Source organism: Passer montanus, unplaced genomic scaffold (assembly GCF_014805655.1).
Source record: "Passer montanus isolate IOZ18808 unplaced genomic scaffold, ASM1480565v1 scaffold9, whole genome shotgun sequence".
In the NCBI taxonomy this organism is placed as follows: domain Eukaryota; kingdom Metazoa; phylum Chordata; class Aves; order Passeriformes; family Passeridae; genus Passer; species Passer montanus.
This window is the reverse complement of record NW_024374367.1, coordinates 8,508,246-8,531,151: the sequence shown is the minus strand read 5'-3', so window position 1 is coordinate 8,531,151 and position 22,906 is coordinate 8,508,246. Positions and strand designations below refer to the sequence as shown.

Below are 22,906 nucleotides of genomic sequence, written 5' to 3'. Positions count from 1 at the left end.
ACAGACACTGGCATGCTTTGCAGCATTACAGAAAATGAATTCACCAACATAATTAATTTTATCAGGACCCCCAATACTTGGAGGAATGTAATGAAACAAGTATGAATTTCAATCCAGTCCCGTTCTTGGGAGGAAGGAATTTATAAGGGTTTCAGGCCATTCCACCCAAGCCTGAGCAAAGGGAGCCAGTCAGGAATCCATGGCAGAAGGCTCAGACTTTGCAGTAGGAAACTGCAAGTAGGAAACAGACTCAGAGCAGCAGTAGGAAACCTGCTCTGCTGGGTAATTAGCACTGAAATTGCATCACAGCCCATGGCACCCTACAGCTAGCAGGTTTTAGTGAGCTGGTTTTTCCTAATTTAGTCTCTACCTCTGAAATAGCTTAAGATTTTAGAAACAGGATTATTTTAATGAAGTCAGCCACAAGCTCAGATACAAATTAGAGCTGACCATTTGTGTGCACACCATGGATCTCAACACATTACATGGCCAAAGATGCCACACACAAGCCAGCTATTCACTAGATTAACTTCTAGAGGAACATCAAGCTCTCATTTCTCTTTCTCCCTCCTAGCATTCTGTGGAAAAGGCTGTTTCTCTTCATGAGAGCACTGCCACTCTGCACTTCTATAAATAATTACATGAACATGATTAGATAAATCCCCCCCTTCCAGGATGACCCTCCTGCACAGTCCATTTTGAGTAAGTCTTAAAGAATGACAGATAAATATTTACCACATTGGCAGTATTTGCCAAAACAGTTTAGGTGCTTCAAAACCAGAAATAAACACCTAAATGAAAATTTAGTAATCATTAGAACAGATTTATTCTATGGGTTTATGTATCTCTAGAATTTTCAACAGTGCACACGGGGAATCATGATCATCCTGTCACCTGTAGGCAACTAATCAGAACCAACCAGTAGAAAACACTCCAAGTTTAATATTAAAAAATTAATAAAGCAACTAAAAAGAGATTCACTAACTGCTGTGTGTAAGAGCATAATAACAACTTGTTAGCCTCCAAGAACACATCTGTAGTTGAACTGTTTACCAGAGCAATTATTAGCCTGCCATAAACAGTATGTAAGGTAGACAATCACTTTATCGACTTTTCCTCTAATTAAAATCCTATTTTTCTTTTATTTTTGACCTAGGGAACAAGGACTATGCTGTAATTCCCTAGGCAGCCAAATACTTAAAAAGAACAATTCTTGCTTGAATTTTTCTTAAATACATCCCATGTTAGCTTTTAAATTCTCTATAAATCTATGAGTTGTGCATGTAAATGTTGATAGCAGCAAGTAGCTGAGCTCTGCTCCTCACTCCCCTTACAAACACACACTGCAAACACAGAAATATTGGTTGGATTGACAAGGTTCAACATGGACTAGCAGAAAGCTCTTCTGAAGAGAAGACCACGAAATGCAATTACAAAGAAGAATTATGTGCCAGCTTTTCTTCTCCATGGTTTGTTCTGTTTTACTTTATTAGTTAAATCCAGAAACATGTAGCTACTATGCTGAGTAATCTGTAAGGCAACACTGGTTTGGTGTTTGCTGTTATTTTTTGGTTTTTAAGACAAAACCTATCTTACAAAAATTGCAGAATGAAAATTTGCTTAAAAGCTAACACATCAAACACAACTCAAACCAAATTCAGAGCACCAAACCCAGCAAATCAGTCACTGATTTTCTGCAAGGGATTGTAAAATGTGGTTGTCTGTGATGGCAGGGGGCTGAGCTCAGCACCCAGCCTCATTCCTGTGCAGATCTTGACAGAAGCAGCAGGTATGGAGTGGAATAAACCACCCCAGCAAACAACCCCCCACCCCAAACCAGCAGTTTCTCTGCTTTTCCTGCCAAGAGAAGGAAAACTGCACCTCTGTGTGTGCACATGGATGGTGTTTGCATCGCCTTTGCATTTTAACAAATCCCACACTGATCACGACCTATACAGTGTATACTGAGAGAAAACTGATTTTTTTTTTATTGTGGAAAGTATTTAAATGCAGTAGTAATGTACACATACTCTGTTATTGTTTGTCTCCATGACAATTCTAATATGAACTGTAAACTCTGAATATTTCTAGCTCTTCCTGAAGCAGAAGCACTATTAAGCAACTAAATTCCTCCTTAATCTAATTGCACAACTTAGCAATTCAATTTTACATTTGCTTTTTAGTTGTTCACATTAACCTTTAGACCCCCTAAATGACAGAACCTGTTTTTGAACTAAGAGCAGCTCAGCACTGTGTGAGCAGTGTTGGCTCTGCATTTCAGTACTGCAAAGTCAAAAAGATTACAAACGCTTTCTGATTATGGCTTAATTTTTTAACTTTGGGAAAAACTCAGCCTTTATTTAAATTTAAATCTGAGATGTATTCATTCCTCATTTCTAAGACTTTTCTCCATCAGTAGGTTCCAGGATGGATTAGTTTAATTAGCAGAGAAAGTGTCTTGGGCCTCTCCGAATACTCTACAATATATGAGTCCCAATATTTACTATCAGAGAATCAAGCTCCACCATCCAAGATACAATTTTGCCCTGCCTAGATTTCTCATGTAATCAAATCTCAAAACTACAGCACTGTCAATTTTTAAGAGTTATGAAATTCTCATTATACCCAGTTATTTGTTTGTAGTGGCATAAACAATCATCTTTAATCACATCCAAGCAACCAGTAGGAAAGCAAATGACCTGCATGAGTATAAGGGCATTTTGCACATAAACCTGTATTTATCTTATCTATACGTGGTATATAAATAAATGTATCATCAACAATACCCCACCATAACTAACATACCCAAGAATATGTCAGATTATCCACATCAATTACAAATTGAGTAGACTTGAACTCAAAACTGGAGAGAAAACATTGAATACATTGGCATTTTCATAAAGATAATTGTTAAATCAGAATTACAGTTTTCTAGACTGGCTAAATGTTAGTATAATATTTGAAGACAAAAAAAGTACCACATGCACAGCAACTCACACTGCACCTCAAATGAAAAAACAATGCAATACCTTCTCATCAACATGTAATATTTTGTTCCTGTGATACTCTTCAAAATCAACTTATAAAGGAATTTTTTGGGAATAACATTTTCTCATCAAAGCATTTCATATTGGTTGAGATAGAAAACAAACAAATAAGTATAATCTGTGTCTCTAGAAAAAGTGAACAGCCACTAATTCAACAACTTTAAGTATCAGTTGCATAATACAAAAAAGGAGCACCCCCATATTTCTGTTTTCTAGCTACTCTAAATTGGCATCTACAGTGAGTTAAGAAACAATTCTCATTATTTCAAAAAAAATAATGCAAGAATTATGAGACATAAGGCAATAAGAGAAAGCTAATTTTTAATATATTTCCTTTAGCCAGATACACATTTCAAAACTATTTCAGATAGTTTAAACTCTTAAGAAGAAACCAACCATACCTGATACTCTTCTGTTGTATCGGTTAACAACTGGAGCTGGAAAAAAAGAAAAATAAATCAAAATTACACATTTGCATTTATTATTCCAAAGTATAATGAATTAATTGAATAATCATTATATACTTTTAGTACACAAACCCCATACAAATCTCTCTTAAAAATACAAAGTATAATGAATTAATTGAATAATTATATACTTTTAGTACACAAACCCCATACAAATCTCTCTTAAAAATCATTCAGTATAAAGCTTTCATCCATTTACTTGCCAGCCAATAAGTTTTTATTCAAAATTAAACTTCATATTCTTGAAGGCCATTACAGGCTAAGATGAATGGTAAGTAGTTTTGGGATTTGTTTGGTTTTTTTTACCTAATTCTGAAAAAACATATCTCTACCCGGATTATCCAGTCCTAACCTACCATCAGTTAGCAGCCTCATTTACTTGGTATTACTGCCAGGCATTGCAGCCCTTTAGGTCAGCTGTACCTCCCTAACGTGGATCAAAAGCCAAAGAACTCCTGGCCAAGCCATTCTGTGCCCACAGAGCACAGGCTGGGCTGCGCCCGTGCCACGGCCACTGCAGCCACCCAAGGCTGCCTCACTGGAACTGGAAAAGGCTCAGCTGCAGCATCCATCGCTTCCGTGCTCGTGCAAAGCTATCCAGGGCACTTGGGCTGGGATGAACTGCCCAAGTTCCACTATGCACATGCATTTTGACATTACCTTTCCCCCTTTTACAGTAACCAAGGCACCACCTCTGAGAGTTGCTTCAGTCACAAAACAAAACAAAAAAATCAGCCTGTAAAGTTTCACCCAGAACAAAACCAAAGCACTCTGTTCTCCTTCACCTCTAACAACCAACAACATTTTATTCCAACTGTTTCATGTTTTCCCACTTTTCCTCCCTTCAACAGGTAATTCTATTTTTCCTGATACAACCTGTAACTTTTCTATTCCATTCTTTCAATATTTAAGAATTAGAGGAGCATTTACACCCCATCAAAACACATGCATCACAGACCCAGATTTATTAAACACCCAGCATGAAAATCTTAATGACCCCATCATTTCTTTTGAAGAAAGAGAAACTTTTGAAGAGAGAGAAACTTTTGAAGAAACTTTTGAGATTCTCAGCACCACCAGAATACAGAGAAAAAGTATTACTTAGCAGACAGAAGAGCTCAGCTTCTTCGGAGCACTTACAACCACTCTGACACTACATGAAAACACAGAATCGCGAATAATACCACAAAAAGGAGATCAAAATTATTATTGTGTATTTTTTAAAAAATAAAGGAAATCAGAAGAGGTTGGAAGGGAAAGGAATAACCAGGCTAATTCCATAGCTTTCAGCTAAATCTATTAACAGGAGACAATGCTCAGCCTCAAAAGAAGCTCAGGATTAAAAGCAAGATTATTATGAATTTTACAATTTAGATCTAAGCTTCTACAATATGACACCATCCTTATAAAAATAACACTGACACAGTGTTTAATGTATCAAGCTTGAAGAGGTTCAAAAACACTGAATAACAAACCTGAGAATTCAAGTAACTTTCTCATCAAACCTTTAAGCAATTTACAACAGCAGGAACCCTTCCTGCAAATAAGGGCAGGATTTATCTCACTTGCCAAAAGACACCATGGATGGGAGAAATTAACCCCACTTTAGGGGAAACAGGCACTGGGAATACAGATCCATGCAGGTTTGTGAAACAAACTCGTGCCAGTTCCTGATCTGAAAGCATTCATACATTTTGCCCCGTTCTTAACTTTTGGTGGTAACACAAAACTGCTCTGGACAGTAATTTGCTCAGCAACAGTACACTCACATCTAACTGAGGAACTACTCAAAATTGGCCAATTTGGACCTGAAGAAACAGGAAAATTCACTACTTTTGTCCAGACACCCAGTCAAATACCAATCAGTTCTCTAACGTTTTGAAGAATGAGAGGACCAAAACAAATCAGTTCAGTTCCCACTACAAAGTCATTTATTACAAAAGAAAATACTAAATTCAAAACGTAATTTTATATGTTTGCTGTACAAGCACCTCACCAAGGTCATCAGAGTTTTCAGTAAATGTTTAACCAGTCTCTTGTACAGATTCAGATACTTTTAATCAACACCATTAGTGAGTAAATACATTATTTCAGGTTCTATCTTGCAGGTACAGAATTTCTTCTCCACCTTATGACTTCTACATCCATTTCTTGCTCATATTTAAGAAAAACATTTTCACGTCTTTGAACAGAATTAATATATTTCAGAACATCCCGGGGTACTTTGGGTAACACTGAAGAAATCCAATAACAATGGCTTCTTTTAGAATCTTGATTATTTTATCCCATAGCAGGGTTCAGTGTCATCAAAACTGCATCAAGTTTTCCAGTGTTAAAAATGAGAAAAACATATAACCTTTTAAGGGCAGTTAAGAGACTATTATTCTGCCTCCACAAAGCTTTTAAGATTAAAATGATAGTTTGCATCTCTTACACCACTGACAGTTCTAACATGTATAAAATTCACTTTTATGTGTTGTCAGATGACTATTTTTATGCTAAAGAGATAAAAATCTGACATTTCCTAGTAGAGAAGATTAGTGGAGTTTTTTCCCTTCTGGCTTTCCAATGAAAAGCTCTCTTTGCTCATGACTATTTTCAGTATTGCACAGTCATACTGCCACTCCTGTGGCACCCTTGTGTTTTGCCATCAGAAGTACACGAAGGAAAAGCCTGGAATTGAGCACTGCTAAGAGAAACAGCTGCTGAAGGTCCCACATACACCTACAGTGGGCTGTGGACAGATTCCAAAAAATCAGATGGGCTGGAAGGGAATAATACATTTGCTGTTAACACAGCCTACCTCCTAGGCTGAGCACCAAAGGGCACCTAATTGAAAACAATGGTGATGCACACACAATAACAAACTCATAGGAGCCCTCAGAGCACAACCCTGCCTACACTGTGACAAGAATCCAGTGAATCCAGCACCAGAGCTGGTACCACTCAGAGATCTGGGATCTACAGAAACAAGATTAAACCGCTGCTTTGAAAGAAGAAATAATTTATTTTTTTTTAATCTCCAGTTAGAACTCCCCCCTGCTGCACAGCCATGGGCCATGTTCAGTTTGAACAATGGCCCATGTCTCTGGTAATGATATGAATGTTATTATACTTTAATTGCAAAAACTATAATGAGATTAAAAGATTTTGTTGTAAGATGATTGCATTGTAAACTCCCCATTATGGCTAAACCTCAGGTGCAGCAATATTTGAGTTCAAAATGTCTCATACCTTTGGCACAGCTCCTGCTTTTACTTGGCTCATGGGAACCAAGACACAGTAATTGGGTAAACACAACAAAAACTGAGGTAAATTAAACCATTGTACCAGAAGAGAGCAAAACGGCCCAATTTCCTCCCTGGCAGCCAAAGGCAAGCGATTCTGGCAGTGGAAAGGCAGATCAAGCTGTGCATTCCACAGTTCTGCCAGAACTGACTCAGGACAATGATCCTACTCCACTGTTCAAGAAAAATCAGGAATGTCTGCTGAACATGAACGTGTTCTCCCTGCTGTGATGAGGCACAGACTGAGGCAAGCACTGGACAGGAACACTTAACAGGCTGCTTCAGACTGAAAAACTTTTCTTCTTCAAAGTAAAGGTATGTCACTACATTGATTTAATAAAAATATTTTAATAAATTGCATAAATAGATCAATACTGTACATTCCAGAACTTAAATTCAAACATGTACTTTACATCAAACAGCAACAGTGCCACACAGTTAGTGGCTAATACTAACTATGCTGCCACATGCTACTGGCTCCATTTCATTGGGTTTTATCACTTGAAAAATTAGGGATTTTTAATTTTTTTTTAAAATACCTTCCATAAGTAACAAAACAGGAATTTCTCCAATAACCTTCAGTTTGCTTTGGCACTGAGATTTACTTTGAAATATCTGATGCTCAATTGTGGCTCACAATGTTTAACTTACAAGAGTTCTGACTATGGTTATAAGCAGGTATAAAACAGTCCCACAGGTGAAAAATGGACACAGATATTACTCTTTTTACTGTTTTTAAACCAAACCAACAATTACAGTATTTAAGGCAAGCAAGTGACAGTAAAACCACTCTTTACAACCAGACCTAAAAGCACACTTTTCCTGCAGTGCGTGGGCTCCCTTCTCTGTCTTTGACTTTGAAAGTGACTGGTAAAAAAAAACCCATCAGGCTTTTTCAGATGTACACTACTACCATAACAGGGAAAGCTGCTTCTCTACACTACTCACAAGCCTGAAACGAACAGAAGCACAACCATCATTCTCCCAGCTACTGCTACCCACTTACTACACATCCTTATGTAATTTTTTATAGAAAAAGACAAAATTCAAAAGATCAATTCAGGGTCACAGGAAAAAAAAAATTCAGGGGCAAACAAAGGACTGGCATTCCAGGCATGGCAGCAGAGTACAAGGTGTTACTGCTCTGTACTGGATGTACCTTGAAAACTTACTCCTCTTTCTCCACAAGCACTTTGCTTTTCACTGTGATCTGTGAACATTTCCTAATTTCAACTAGGGCAAAAAAAAATCACACTGTTTGTGATTCTGAATATGATCTATAGCAGCATACTAAGTTAAACTATTGTGCACACAAATATTTAATACAGATCTTCTGTGTAATCTAATAAACAATTTTTGAAGGTTTCCTGATGAAAGATAGAACAAAGCTCATAGTAGGTGGCATAAACGTAATATAGTACTCAGAGTTCAAAGAGCATAAGCACAAAATAGCCCCTTTATTACAACCAAGAGGCACAAATCAGTGACTGACAAAGTACTTTCCCACTGGAAACATGGCACAAAATTATCCTGTGTGAAGAGAGACAAAAAGAGAATCAGAATGTAAACGTTTCTAATTTAACAAGTCAATTAAGTTTATCCAAACAACACATGAGTTGACACCACAAACCATTAAAGCTGAAATACCAGAAGCAGAGTGGAGTATAAATCTGAGGCGTGACTGTCTCTCTGGAATGTTGTATCAAGTTACGATAAGGAAGTGCCAGACTACAGCTGTCAAACTGTTTTTCTACACACCAAGATGTTAATGGACTTACATAAATAGGAACCATCACAACTCTGAGAAAACTCATCGGTTCAAGTACCAGCTTTTTTAGGATTCCTGGCAATTAAAAAGTAATACTAGAGTAGAAAGAACTTTCATCATCAGATACGCAACTGTACTTGAACAAATACCAATCTGAACCTTTTCTTTCAACAGGTAAGTAAAAAAACAGAGTTCCCTGTGACTGTTACCAATATAATAGTTGCATATCCATGATTTCCTTCAGGATGTCCTTGCTGGATAGTGGCAAATTCTCACTTGCCCCTTCCACACCCCTGCTTTATAAGGTGGGGACCACGGGTAGGGCTACAAACTACTCAGATATTTTCAGATGCAGCTCTGGAACCCAGGAGCTCTCCTCAAGGCTTCTCTCAGAATAGCAGAACAGACAGAAACAGATCAGAGTTTTGCAGACACCCTTTTATTTTTCCTTCTATTCCTCTGCCTACCCACCCCCACAGAGGAGGATGGAAACTCAGAACCCGGTTAGACAGGCAGGAGAGACCCTGATGGTGTCAGCTGAAGCATGCCAGACATGTGGAGGAAGACAAAAGGTCAGGGAACACTAGGGAAGAAGTGAGGAGCCTAGAACATAAAAAAATAAAAAGAACACAGAACGTTAAAAAATTACAAAGCGGAAAACATGATCCACAATTGGATACACACAGGCTTTGCTTTTCTGTAAGAGACTTAATCTATTAAGCTGGAAAACAATTTTTAAAATTACATTGTTATTAATCATTGCTTTCCTGTCTGCTGCTGTAAAATAACAGAGACACAGACACCTTGTTATTTCTCAGTATTGAAAAACAGCTGTCATCAACAGCAAGAGAACAAAACAAAAATCAAGTCACAACACATCCTGGTCTCCAATTTAATTGATTTTCTTTTAATTTGTATTTGAAAATTACTGACAAAATGGAGAAACACTGTCTGAAAGCCTCATTTTAGAAGAGTCTCTGACCCTTGCTTTCCAAGTTTTTTAGAATTCCTCTGATAGAAAGAATGTAGTAACTTCTGAAGGGAAAAGTTGAGTCAACAAGCAAAGCATTTATGTCAGTGAAAGAAAGATGTTTATCAAGTTAAAACTGTTGTGCTATTTTGAGTTGGCTCTTTTTTTGGTTTTCAAGTACAGTAGAAAAATGAATATGCACTCTGGAATGGACAGACTTTAAAAGGCTGATCAATTCAATAAAGAAATCATTGCTTGACTGACTGAAAGGAATTTGGGTAAGTCTCTGGTTATGATGGCACTTCTTGCCTTCAGAGTGTGGTTTGTTTTTAAATCAAAGATCCTTTTTTCCAATGTATCACTATTTCAACATTCCCTTTCCACAACTGAACCTGAGCAGTCATGCATGGTACTACTACGTTCATTACATTTCTCAGCAGAAATTCATTCTCACAAAAAAAGGACCATAAGCCTGCTCCCAGAATTCAGGAGCTTGTACAGCCTGACTGAAGCCTGAGCACAGGAGAACAAACACCTATCAAGCAGCACTCCACATTATCTGACATTGCAATGGCATGACCCACACAGCCCTCTCCTATTTCTTGCTGACAAGTCTCAGATCAAGCCAAACACAGCACTTTTTTTTTTGGTGCTGATTTTTTTATGAGTGTAATCTGTATTATGAAGATCAAAGAGATAGCAACAAGGCATGCACTTGCTTTACAGACATGAAATTAGAAAAACTCCCTGTGCTGAGGTACAATCTCAGCTAAAAGGACACATTTCACAGTGATTAAAGATATAACCATATGCTGATACTACAACAGAGATTGTCAGGGACTGAAATGAAAGACTTGGGAATGTTTTCAAGTATTAGAAAGACAAATCTACGCACTGCACAGAGAAAGAAGGATGCTGCAAAAAACCAGGAAAGTCAAGAAGCAGCTGACAAATCTTCAAAGCATTGTCAGAAGAGGCAAGACACTGGAAGGTACAACAAAGCAAGTGAAAAATGGAAATTTGCTCAGGCTTTAGGAGTAGGCTTAGAGAAGAAGGCATTTCAGAGAGAGGGAAGCTAAGGAGCCACATTAGTAATACCAGAAAAGTTAAGCTTACAAACCAAACTTTAAGTAGATGATAAAAAGAAAAGATCCTAAACGTATTTGAATGTGACTTTCACTGGGATTGTGAGACAATGGAAAAGCCAGAAAGGGTCAAAGATGAGAATGAGACTGTGGAGAAACAGAAACATCACATCAAGAATAAGTAACTGCAAGTTTCCTTGAAATAAATGCTTCATACAGAAAAAGATATTGGCATCCTATCTAGGGAACCACAGGGCATTTCCCAATCAGTAAGAAACACTTGGAAATCACCTCCATGACCAGATGCAGCGGCAGAGAAGAGAAAGCCTCCTCCTTTTCCAAGGCTCACGACTAATCCTTCCTATTCTACCAGTTCTGCTTTCAAACCTCACCTCTTTATTTACCAGTGTCCTGATCCACCAGAGATCAGAGATGGATGAGGCAGGAGGATTAATACCTCAGGGTACTTAGGATTTCTGAAGCATCATGAATACAAATTTTGTCTGAAATCTTTTCATTAGAAATTTCAGAACTGCTGTTTAAAGCAACATTCGACTCTGACAAACACAGTTCTTTTAAAGCAACACTTTCTGTATTTCAATCGGTTTTTTACTATGGTTTTGATTTGTAAGGCTTAACTCCACATCCTCATACCTTTTGAAACATCAAACCCCAAAGGTTTTTGGTCCATTTTTTATCCTGTGCCTAGTTGTAAGGTGCAATCGTTGTTCTATGTTACAAACTAAGAAAACTTAAACCTCTCTCGGGTTATTTGGAAAGCTGAGTTCCACCTAACATACTTGGAAGTCCTGGAGATAATTCCTAAATGAGTCATAAAAAAACGTCATTTAACTATATCTAGCACATCAGTCTATTTTTATTATTTCCAACTGCGCCTCTTGCATAAATCTCTTTCTAGAAAATAACGAACTGTATACAGGTGAATGCAATCTGAGTAAGCTCTGTGAACAAGCAAAAAAAAAAACAAACCAAAAAACCAAAAACACCACAATAAACATGAGTCAATTTTTTATACATTTTACTATTACTAAATTTGCATTCTGTCACAGCATAGAGCCACTGCTAAGTACAAGTCTAAGGTGGATAAGTCATTGTCCAAAGATAATAGACAGTCAGCTCCAAAGATAACGGTCAATCCTGATCTGCCACTGGAATCACTCAAGAGGACCTGGTTTTCCATTTTCAGAAGCCTAATTAAAAGTCCCACCATTACTCTGAATATCTGAATGCAGTCATCATTGTAAAAACTAATAAGAGCAACAACCCACTGGAGGCCTCTCACAACAGGAGGCTGGACTCACCAGGCAATTCCAAATCTCCTCCCTACTTGAGATGGTCCCCACATCATCAGTGATGGGACACCACCATCACACCCAGCTCCAGCGAGGACCAGACAGCTCTGTCTCACCCTGACAGAGCTGTCCTCTCCCAAACCTCGTGCAAAACTCTGTTCTCAGTCCCAATGTGGTCTAGATTTTAAAAACACTCTAACCAAAATAATATTATCCTCAGGAATAGCACAGAGCCAACTTCTCTGAAAGTAGGCATGTATCAAATAAATACCATCAATGAAGCCAGGAACCTTTTCTTAGCAGTCTGGTCAGTAACTTAGAGAGAAGTATTAGCCAGGCAATATAACTATAATAGACAAATATAACCCAAATGCAGATCTGTTTTTCTTAGCAGTCTGGCCAATAACTTAGAGAAAGAAGGATGCTGCAAAAAACCAGGCAATATAACTATAATAGACAAATATAACCCAAATGCAGATCTGGGAGGAAATCTTCCTAAGGTAATAGGGATAGGAAGTGGAAAATGCTATCACTGGCACTGGCTTTAGTGTTTATACAGCCTCAGGTATAAGCAGCTGTAAAATTAAGTCTGAAAAGAGTGGAAGACAAGCATGTGACAGCTATGGTGATGGCACAAGTGAAGCAGTGCACTGGCTGCAAGTATTTCACACCTCCAGTCACTGCCTGTTCTACAACCTGCTCCCCCTGCACCCTCCCCTCACACACCTCCATTCTGCCCCAGAGGAGACAAATGCAGCTGCAAAGAGGAGAGTTACAATTCCCACTCCCACAGAAACTCTTCCACTTTCAGTTTCCATATCAAACTTACCCTGTTTGCTTTTAAGGCCTTTGACGTATTCCTACAACCAAGGCTTTACTTTGTGTCTCATGCACTGCCACAGAAGCATGATAAATACTTCAGCAACCAACACACACTTTCCCAGCTGGATTGCTGCTCTCTCCTGACACTGATCTTTGGGCTCACAGTGCACCACTGATGTTCTTGTCATTCTTACATTCCCCAGTTTTGTTATACCCTACCTGTGCAGGATGGACTTTTCCTGATACACCTCCAAATCCCAGTTAAATACACATACACCTGTATATACACTTTTACAAAGCCTTTTCCAATGAGCGACTTCTCACATAACTCACAGACATCCTATATTTCAACTATAATCTGTCCACTAGGCAGAAGGATATTTTAAGGCACAGTAAATGTTGCATGTATACCCAATATTTTTCTAGGTACATCTGGCATTTGAGAAAACTTCAATATGGCATAATGCTGCATTTTTATTTGAATGCATAATGAAGAGTTGATTTCCTCCTATATGTAATGAAATACGATAATGATGCACAGATATTCTTGTGGATTAGCAAGAAAAAGATAATAAAAATAAAATTTTTGACTGCCTATTAGTTTTCACCAGAAACACAACCTTAGTATTGTATTTTAAAGAGATTCCATCTGCTGTGTCTGTAGTGCACATTAATATTCAGAAGACATCTGCAGTGTGCAGACCAAGCTTTTAATTGGAATCATGTCACAGCTACCATCACACAACACAGAATGTAAATGTTGGCTATCTGCACTTGGCAGCTGCTTGGCAGGCTCAGCATAAAGTCCTACTGAGACTGATAGTGTCTTTAAATATTGCAGTATCAGGATATAAAAGCTATCTTGAGAAATCAAATATTGACTATCATATCCATAACTAATATAATTTACTAGCACCCTAAACTACTTATAAGCAAAATATGGTTCATATTCAGCCATAATTTTCAAAGAGAAACAACAAATTGATACAACTGAGCACTCACATCTTTCACTATGATAGATAACTTAAGCAAATTTAATTTGTACACAAAAGGGGACAATGACAACTGAACTTTGGTGCAACCAAAATGGTGTAAGAAAGCTCAAAGCATTTATAAAAATCTAAAACTCAAGCATTGCTAAGGACATAAGAGCACCTGAATAAAAATTCAAATAACAGGTGCACTCAGTGAATTAAAATACTCTCCTACAATGTCAGACTAATTATTCGAGAATGAACAATATAGTTACCTTTTCTTGGAATTAAAAAAAAACCACCCAACCCTGAGTCAACAGCATTATCATTTGCTTCAAATTCTTGCCAAACCATGGTAACACAAAATTACATTTTCCCAGTCACCTGCATATTTTCTGCTTCTACTCTGCTCCAAGTTTCTGACAAATGGGGCAGCGAGCAGTAATCTACAGAGAGAGAATTGCGTGTGTGTGTGTGCAGGTATATACACACAAACCAGAGCTCTGCCCAATACAAGCAACTGGTTCTTACACTGACAAACTGATCTCAGATACATTGCAAGAAATTTCAGTCTATCAGTATGTAAGAATGACAAAGGAACTCTAAAAATGGCAACACTTTTAATGAAATGCACATTTCCTTGGGGAATTTATATTCCATCACCTTTGCCACTGTACTGTAACAAACACAAAGCCAAAATTCAAGACCACAAGCCATTAAGGTACACAGTGATGCCACCACAAAAATAATTACGTAAGTAGAGGCAACATCAGAACAGAGTCATCAGGATCCAGTGCCCTCCTCTGACAGACTAATTGGATTACTGGATCCTCTCAGCTTCAGAGCAGCTCCCAACACAGACAAGGGAGTGACACAGGAGGGGAAGACACAATTGTTTGTGTTCAGGGCATGCATACACACTCAGTCTCAAACCTGCACTTGCAGATCTGCCACCATTTGATGGAAGGGTAGAAAGGTATAGAAACTGAGAAGGCAGAGCTGGGTTTCAGTCCCAGCCTGAGAGCAAACAAACCTATCGTTGACCACTGATTGTAACAGCACTTCCAATCTGTGTCAATGCCAAGGAAAAAAAGGGTTGGGCTCCATCAGTGATGTGCAGCTGGTCTGCTTAAGTTTGGAATACGACAGAAAAGAAAAATTACCATGGGCAGTTACGGATGAGATGCAGCCTAAGGAGCTTTTCCTTTCACCTCTGAGCTGTTTAGTCTCAGACAAAGCAGGCTGGAGTCACTCTCACAGTCAGGTGTATCTCATGTGATGTATGATACAACTGAACTACTTTTACAAAAGAGCAATTTATAAGAAAAATATGGAAGAGGAGATTTGAAGCTCAGCAGAAACAACCAGCAGCATGGAGAGAGCCTGCTGTGTTCTACACTCAGCAGGCATGTTGTATCTGCCAGGTCAACCAGAGTTCAGAACTGATTAATTATAGGCATCTAGGTAAAATTTAAGAATAGCATCCTACAGGTAAAATAGGCACATAAAAGTCCACAGCTCTTTGCCTGGGTCACTTCATTAGCAATGAAGTATTGGTATTTCATTACCAATTCCTGCTGACATTTGAATGATGAAACATACTGTGTTTTTACATAAGACAAAACTGCAATAGGTTGTGCTGTCATCTGATTTGATCTGAATAAAAGAGCACAAGGAATTTCAATCAAGTGTCACTTCAAGCTGATTCAGAGCTTAATCTCACACATCCACATTTAACTCAAGGCATAAGCACACTTGTATGTGCCAGGCAAGGCAGGCTGGTTCCAGGGTACTCTGGACAGCTTCTGATGCAATGCTGCTGTGTCAGGGAGGTGGCTGGTCCTTCCCTCCTACCCAGCCCTGCTAAGGTCACACCTGGAGTTCCCGGTCCAGCTCCAGGCTCCCCAGAACAAAAGACTCGTGGACACACTGGACAGAGTCCAGCAAAGGGCCATAAAGACAATGAGGGGACGTGGAGCATCTCTGGTGTGAGGACAGAATGAAAAGGCTGGACTGTGAGTCTAGAGAAGATAAGGCTCAGAGGAGTTCTTATCAATACCTGAAGGGCACTGAAGGACAATGGAGGCAGTTTCTTTCACTGGCACTCAGTGACAGGACAAGAGCCAGTGGCCACACAGTCAAACCCACAAAGGGTCTACATAGTTTCTTTCACCGGCACTCAGGCACTCAGTGACAGGACAAGAGCCAGTGGCCACAAAGTCAAACCCAGAAAGGGTCTACCTGAACATCATGAAGCACTTTTTTACTGTCAGAGGGAGCACACACTGGCATAAACTGCCCAGAGAGGTTCTGGAGCCTCCATCCTGAGATACTGAGAAGCCACTGGACATGGTCCTGGGCAACCACCACAGGCAGTCCAGCTTCACAAAAGGGGCCAGGCAAGATGACCTCCAGAGGCACCTTCCAAACTCAACCATTCTGTAATTCCACAAAGATCCTCAACGGCTTATTAAAATTCATTCTTTGCTTCCAGTTTAACTTCCAGTGCAAGCAGAAGTAAAATTCATCTGCAGGTAGATGCATCCAGTTTCAGGCATCCTTTTTCCAGGTAGGTAACTACAAATTCTGACAGAGCCACTGCACAGATTTTGGGCTGTTGGAGTTTAATTTGTTTGGCTGAGTTTTTTTAAGGGAAGAAAGGTAGGAAGAGCAAGTCTGAGAAATAGCCTGGGCTTCTACAGGTTCTTACCATGGGCACATTCTTCGTAACTGCAAACTGAGCACTTCTTTTAACATTTTAAAAAATGCTCAGTATTGACACTACTGCAATATACCAAAGTATTTCTTATTCTAATAATGCCACATAAAAATCAAGGAACATCCACATCCTGGACAAACCTCAGCAGGAGTATCAGCCAGCTTAGCCAGTGTCACAAAAGGCATCTATTATCAGCTGATCAGCTACGACCTTTCTAGGATTTAGCACTCTATCCTGCACAAGTAATCACCTCTGGAGACTCATTCTTGCATGAACAATTTCTAAATTACCTTTCTCAAACGAGTCTTTCTCAAAAGAGCAGCAGTTTAAAAAGCTGGCTCAATTCTCCTGGTAATCTGATTTTTACAGTTTTGGTGGATTTATATTAAGTGCTTAAAAAAGACTGATGATGTGTTGTTGATCTGTGAAATTATAAAAAATTTATTCAAAAAGCTGGTGTTCCCATATGATGATATGTTTAAAAAATTGCAGAAAAAAATTGTATAATATATGACACCACATTTTTAATAACCCAAACCTGAAACCATTGGTCAGTTGCTTGTAAGAAGTTCTACATATACTTGGAACTCATTTGCTTTCCAGTTTAAAAAAGAAAAAAGCAAAACAAAAACCAACACCCCAAAATCCCCACACCAACTCAAAATTTGTGTCCTTGTTGTAGACAGATTTATCTACAGTAGTGATAGAAGAGGTACACTGGATTTACAGGATTTTACGCTGTAATGAGAGCACCAGAGTGACAACACTGGACACCAGGTTCTCTGCCTTGCTTTCCCTCATCTCTGAGGTGCAGGATCCTCCATGTGAGCACAACTGACTCTACAATTCATGATCATTTCCTTGTCTGGTGCTTTTCTAGCGACAAAATGTGAATTGCCCCCAGTGCTTCCACGCCTCTCCAGCAGCCAGCACAGGCTGAGCTCTGCAGGAGGGTGGCAGCCAGAGGACTGAGGGGTGACACAAACTGATCAGGCAGGACGTACACAAGAGCATGAGGGATTCTACAGAAGCATCATTAACATTTCTGGCAATTTTGTGATATTATGAGCAGAGAACATGAAGTACTACTTCACTGCCAGTACAATATATTCATCAATAATTCACAAGTGAAACTTGTTTCATTGAGATATAATTTAGTTACAGCTCCTTTTGTAAATCAAGCATAAATAAATTTGAATGGATTATAAATATGTATGTTTTAAAATTTAAAACTGTTTAATCTCCTAATCTGGTCAATCTTTAGGTTACAGTACACAACCAAATTAATGAGCAAGAACAATTTTGAGATGTACTGCATCTCAAAATAAAGTGTTTCATAGCTTTTCTTCCTTCAGATTTACACTTCTAACAACGTTATATCAACATTCAACAGTTACTTACAACATATAGCTTAAAAAGAATCATCTCCATGTGAAAATGTATTTTGACAAGACAGCCCCCCACACACACTTCCAGTAATTGCATCCTGTGCACTTTCACAGGAAGAGGATTTTTGGGAAAGAGGAAGGGTGAAGGCAGACATATGTTCTGTATCCTAAGCAGGGATAATAGTAAAAAAAATCAGTGTGTACTACCCTGACCAGGAAAATCCTCTTTATAGAGGCATTTAGATTGGAAAAGACCTTTAAGATAATTGATTGAGTCCAACCACAAACCCAACTCTGATGGCTACATCTACCACTGAGCCAGCTCCCTGAGCATGGTGCCAGATCTGCTCATGGATGTCCAAAGAGGCTTAGACAAATAATATTCATTCTGACAATTTTGGATGCAAGGATAAGAAATTCCTTGACCAAACTGAGGCACAAGTGCTGCATGGTTCTGCTTTCACATGAACTGATTTTTAGGAGCAGAACTTCTAGGATACAACTCCCCTGAGTCACACAGTGCTTCACAACAAATGTACACACTGCAGATCTTCCAGCTTTGAAAAGCTAAGAAAAGCCAAAACCACTAGCAAAATCAGTACACATAATGTAAAGTTATACTATTTCATAGTGCTATGAAAAAACTGCTAGAACAATAATTATTATTACATGTTTCCAGCAGTAAGAAAGTAAAATTAATTCACAGGGATTTAAGAGATGCTCATAAAAAATACTAATCATGTTTATGGCTTTCTATCATAAAGTTACATGATCTCAAGATTAGAATTAAAAACATTGTATCCAGTGATATTTAACACCACAGAAATTGGTCTCTGAATATCCCCACTCTGAACAGGATTAATTTTTAGCATATAACAAAACCACACATGGAATCTTTCCCCCACCTCTCCCCAAAGATGTGAAAGAAGACTAAACGTTAATCTCTTCTGATAAGCCATTTTTCATATTTTATGAACCTGAGAACCCTGTGAGTCTTACAAATACTTACAAATTTTAATCATAAACACTGATAACATCAAATGTTTGAAAACAGTTTCTGAACAATTACTTTTTTTCTGGGGGAAAAAAATTTAAGAAGGGGTAACTCAATCTTAGAACTTTCATTCCAGGTCTGTACAAGATAAATCTTTCAAAGAGGGGTACTCCCATACTCCCCCATGACAACCAGAGAGTGACCAGCTCCTTCACTACAGATGTCCTTGAGGAAGCAATTCTTCCTGAACGATCATAATTAGCACAAGTGTTGCCACAAAAATAAGTGTTTACTGGAGCCTCACCAGGAAAAATAACACAAAAATATTTGTGGGTTTGTTTTTTGGTTTTGTTGTTTTTTTTTTTTAATTTCTTCTATGGAACACAGTTTTCTCAATAGGAAGCAGAAAACAATATGCTGTCCCAAGGGAGGAAGAACCAAAATGGAAATGAAGAGCCATTGTGACATCCTGCTTTATAGCAGTTTGTCAATATGCAATCACCAAGAATGAGGAAATTGGCACCACAGTTGATTCAAAAATACAGAGGAAAACTACAAAGCAGTTTCTCAAGCTTCATCCAAAAACCACATTTCATTCCCCACACAAACTCCCCACATGTTTTTACAATGTTCTGCAATGACAACACTCAGATCCAGAAGGACAGAACAGTGGCTGGTGGGAGAACATGCAATTTCTCTCCAATCTGCAATCCTAACCCTTCTTCACACAACAGCTCAGAGGGGGATTTTGTGACAATTTGCTCAGTTCTGCTGGTCAGGCCCCTGATCCGACCATCCTGGTCTGGACTTCACTAATACCCAAAAAGGAATGCAGGGTTCCAGACTTCTGTAAGATGACCTCACACCAAAAGCTGACATCATGCCAGCCCCTGCAGGCTAGAGACCATTTCTGAACAGAAGCAAAGCTGTTCTGCAAGCCACCAGGAAATACAAGGAGAGAACAGAGAGTGCCTTAACATTTCTTACAAAGTACACCCCAAGGTGGTTGTTGGATTTAAATGACAATAAAAGCAATGCTACAGAAGGAATACCTGCAAGTCCCTACCTCATGCCTTGAAGAGCTGTTCCTATAAAGACGTTTTCTCCCCTAAAGGGAATTTCCACATCTATGCACAGAGAACTGCCACTCTCTATCATTTACCATTTCTACACAGAAAAGAAATGCATGGAAAGACCTCGCAGCAAAACTGCTACTAATAAACTGCTGGCCTTTATTATCCATGATTTATTGTGTATTTATGAAACAGAGCCCAAATCCTAGCAGTGTGAAAACTGTAACACAGGGTGCTTTCCTCTAAATCTCCTCTCTTCTAAGTATCCTTCCCACTACAGCAGTGAACACTGCCATCATCTCAGAGGCAAAACACCACGACCACAAAACAGCTGCTTGTTCTGCACAGTGGATTTCTGGAGTTTCTATCCAATGACCCCTCTTTCAGATCCACAATTTTAAAAGGGAAAAAAGCTTTTGCATTAAAGGATCTCATAAGCACACAACCTTTATTAGTACTACTATCATAGTAAGACTATGCAAGTCTTTCATGCAAGAGCATTTTGTCCAAACTCAGATTTCCCAAATTTCCCCCCAGGTGCTTTTCTAACCAATGTTTGTTTGATTTACTATCTCCCTTGTCTGTTTCATATACAGTGAGGTATAATGACATGAAAACTGCAGACTGGAGAAGAGTACACAGCATTTGCTGTGGAACTGACACTACCTCAGAAAAAAATTAAACCTACCTGAATCAAAGAATCTTGATGAATCAAAAACCATCAAACAATTGTTACATACCAAAGAAGTACTGATGCAAAGACAGGCATGGAACACAGAGAACCATAACTAAAGGAATCTAAAGGACCATTACAGAGGAAGGAATAACATCCCTCTAAAAGAGGAAGCAGCACGGTTGTTGAGTTATATTTGTTACTGTCTCCCTCTTCTTTCACAAGAAAATATGAATGATCATTCATGAAGCTGAAAACGTTACTGAAGCCAGTGGGAAACATTCATAGCTCATCTTGGCTACATTTCCAGTCTTCATTTGAATAATGAGCAACTGCTCTGTCAGACATTAAGGTTTTTAATGACTGACTGGTGAATAGCTCGAAGCGAGCTTGTTCTCTGCTGTCTCCTCCTCTTCCCCGAGATCTCCATTGTTCTATTTTAGGTAAGAGGGTACAAGAAAACTTCAGTATTACCATGAGGGGAACACTGACAGAATTGTCTCAGAATTCTAATATTAGTTTATGAAATGAACAAAAAATAGCAAAGTTAAATAGAAGCTAATGTTCAGTACACTATCTAGTACTGACATACCATATCTTCCTTCAGCTTAATTTTAGAACCAACTAGAAAAAAACAATTTCAGAAGTTTCATACAACTTTTCTTCAATAAACTTCTTCAACATGGAAACACAGGCTTTTAAGAATTCAGCAATTATTTATAATAGCTAGTTACTCACTTCATAGTTAGTTATGCTCTTTTAGAAGCCAGTACACAGAGTAACTGCAGGATACCAAGAGAGCAGAAACAGTCAAGAATTTATTTGTACAGTTATAGCAACCATCTAAAGCTCTTTCAGAAAGTAACAAGCTCAAGAGTTATGTGAAAAGTTACTGACATGCAACAGACTACAAATACATATTTAAATGAAATTTTAAACAATGAAAATACTGCATGCTTCCTCACATTTTAGGACATACTGATCACTTCAAGAAGAACAATTATGTCAAGCCACTAACTGCAAACTGAAGTTAAGAGGGTATCTTTTTCAAGAGATTGTAAGGAATATCTAATAGATGTCACAGGAATATTAACAGTGCTGAGGGCAAGACATTACCAATAACTCTAAGTGTACTATGTCAAAATTGCAAGAAACTTAGATTTGATAACTAATATAGAAGCTCATCTTTCCTGATGTAAACCAATATACATTTAGCAACATCCAGGGATATCTGAATTTCAGTCAACCCATTATAATTCTCTGTTTCTCAGCCAGGCAGCACCTTTTATCACTTTACCTGAGACAGTAAAAGAACTAGAAGTATGAAGCAAAGAAGGATTACAGACACATTCTCATTAAATTTTCTTTGTACAGAGGACTACTGATGAAATATTCCTTCAAGCCCCACTGAGCTACAATGGGTGGAGCTTCCTTAGAACTACATTACTTAGTTCAAAAAATTCCTAGTCTAACCTTGTAATACAGTAATTGCAACCTTAAGAACAAATGCTGAAAAGCAATTTCATTGTGATAAACAAATACAGAAACAAAAAGACCTCCAGGAAAAAAAAAGAAGTATTTACATGCTCTGTCCAAACAACTAAAAAGAAATAAAATCAGTCTTCCTTAATACTTGGTTTATCTTCAAAATTCCCCCATGAGAACAAGATAAATAGAGGGAGTGAAGTTCCATTACTACTAACATCAGCTACTCTACTTAATCCTTCAGATTTAAGTAATGGAGAACTGCCTCTGTAAAAGCAAAGACATGTGCAAGTATAGCAGCTGCACAACAGTAGTCCTTCTCTTCATATTTATGTTGAACACATTCAAGATATTGTGCTGCCAAAAATTAATATAATTAGAAAATTAAAAGCAGAGATATATTCCTCTTAAAACACAGATGCATCACTAACAGTTTGGTTTATAATTGATTTAATGTCATTGAAGGAGATCAATGAATAGATAAAACTCTAAAGCTTCTTCTATACCTTCTGGTCACTAGGCTTGTTTGAACATACCTTTTAGAACACAAAGCAAGAATGTGCATTTCTTCTCTTTTCATACCAAATTCAAAGGTTTAATGCAGTCAGACCATAGAATTGTTTAAGGTGGAGAAGACCTTTATGATCACTGAAGCCAACCATTAACCCAGCTTTTTCCTCTACCTCCCTAAAAATCTAGAGACTACTTAAGGAGAGTACAAAACACCTTTGTTATAACCACTATATAAAAAAAGGTATGCAGAACAAGTAATTAGCAGATTATGAGAGTGCTCACTGTGCTACCTAGATTTTAAATACAGTAGCTACTCTTTGGACTAAAT

At 38.3% G+C, this 22,906-nt stretch overlaps 1 protein-coding gene across 1 annotated transcript in view; it reads right to left on the bottom strand.

The window, feature by feature from the left end:
- Positions 1-22,906, bottom strand: part of PRKAR2A (protein kinase cAMP-dependent type II regulatory subunit alpha) — a 60,657-nt gene that overhangs the window by 32,830 nt on the left and 4,921 nt on the right. The window contains exon 2 of the mRNA XM_039733911.1: positions 3,449-3,484. Within this exon, the coding sequence (XP_039589845.1) occupies positions 3,449-3,484 (36 nt within the window). The remainder of the gene's footprint in view (positions 1-3,448; positions 3,485-22,906) is intronic.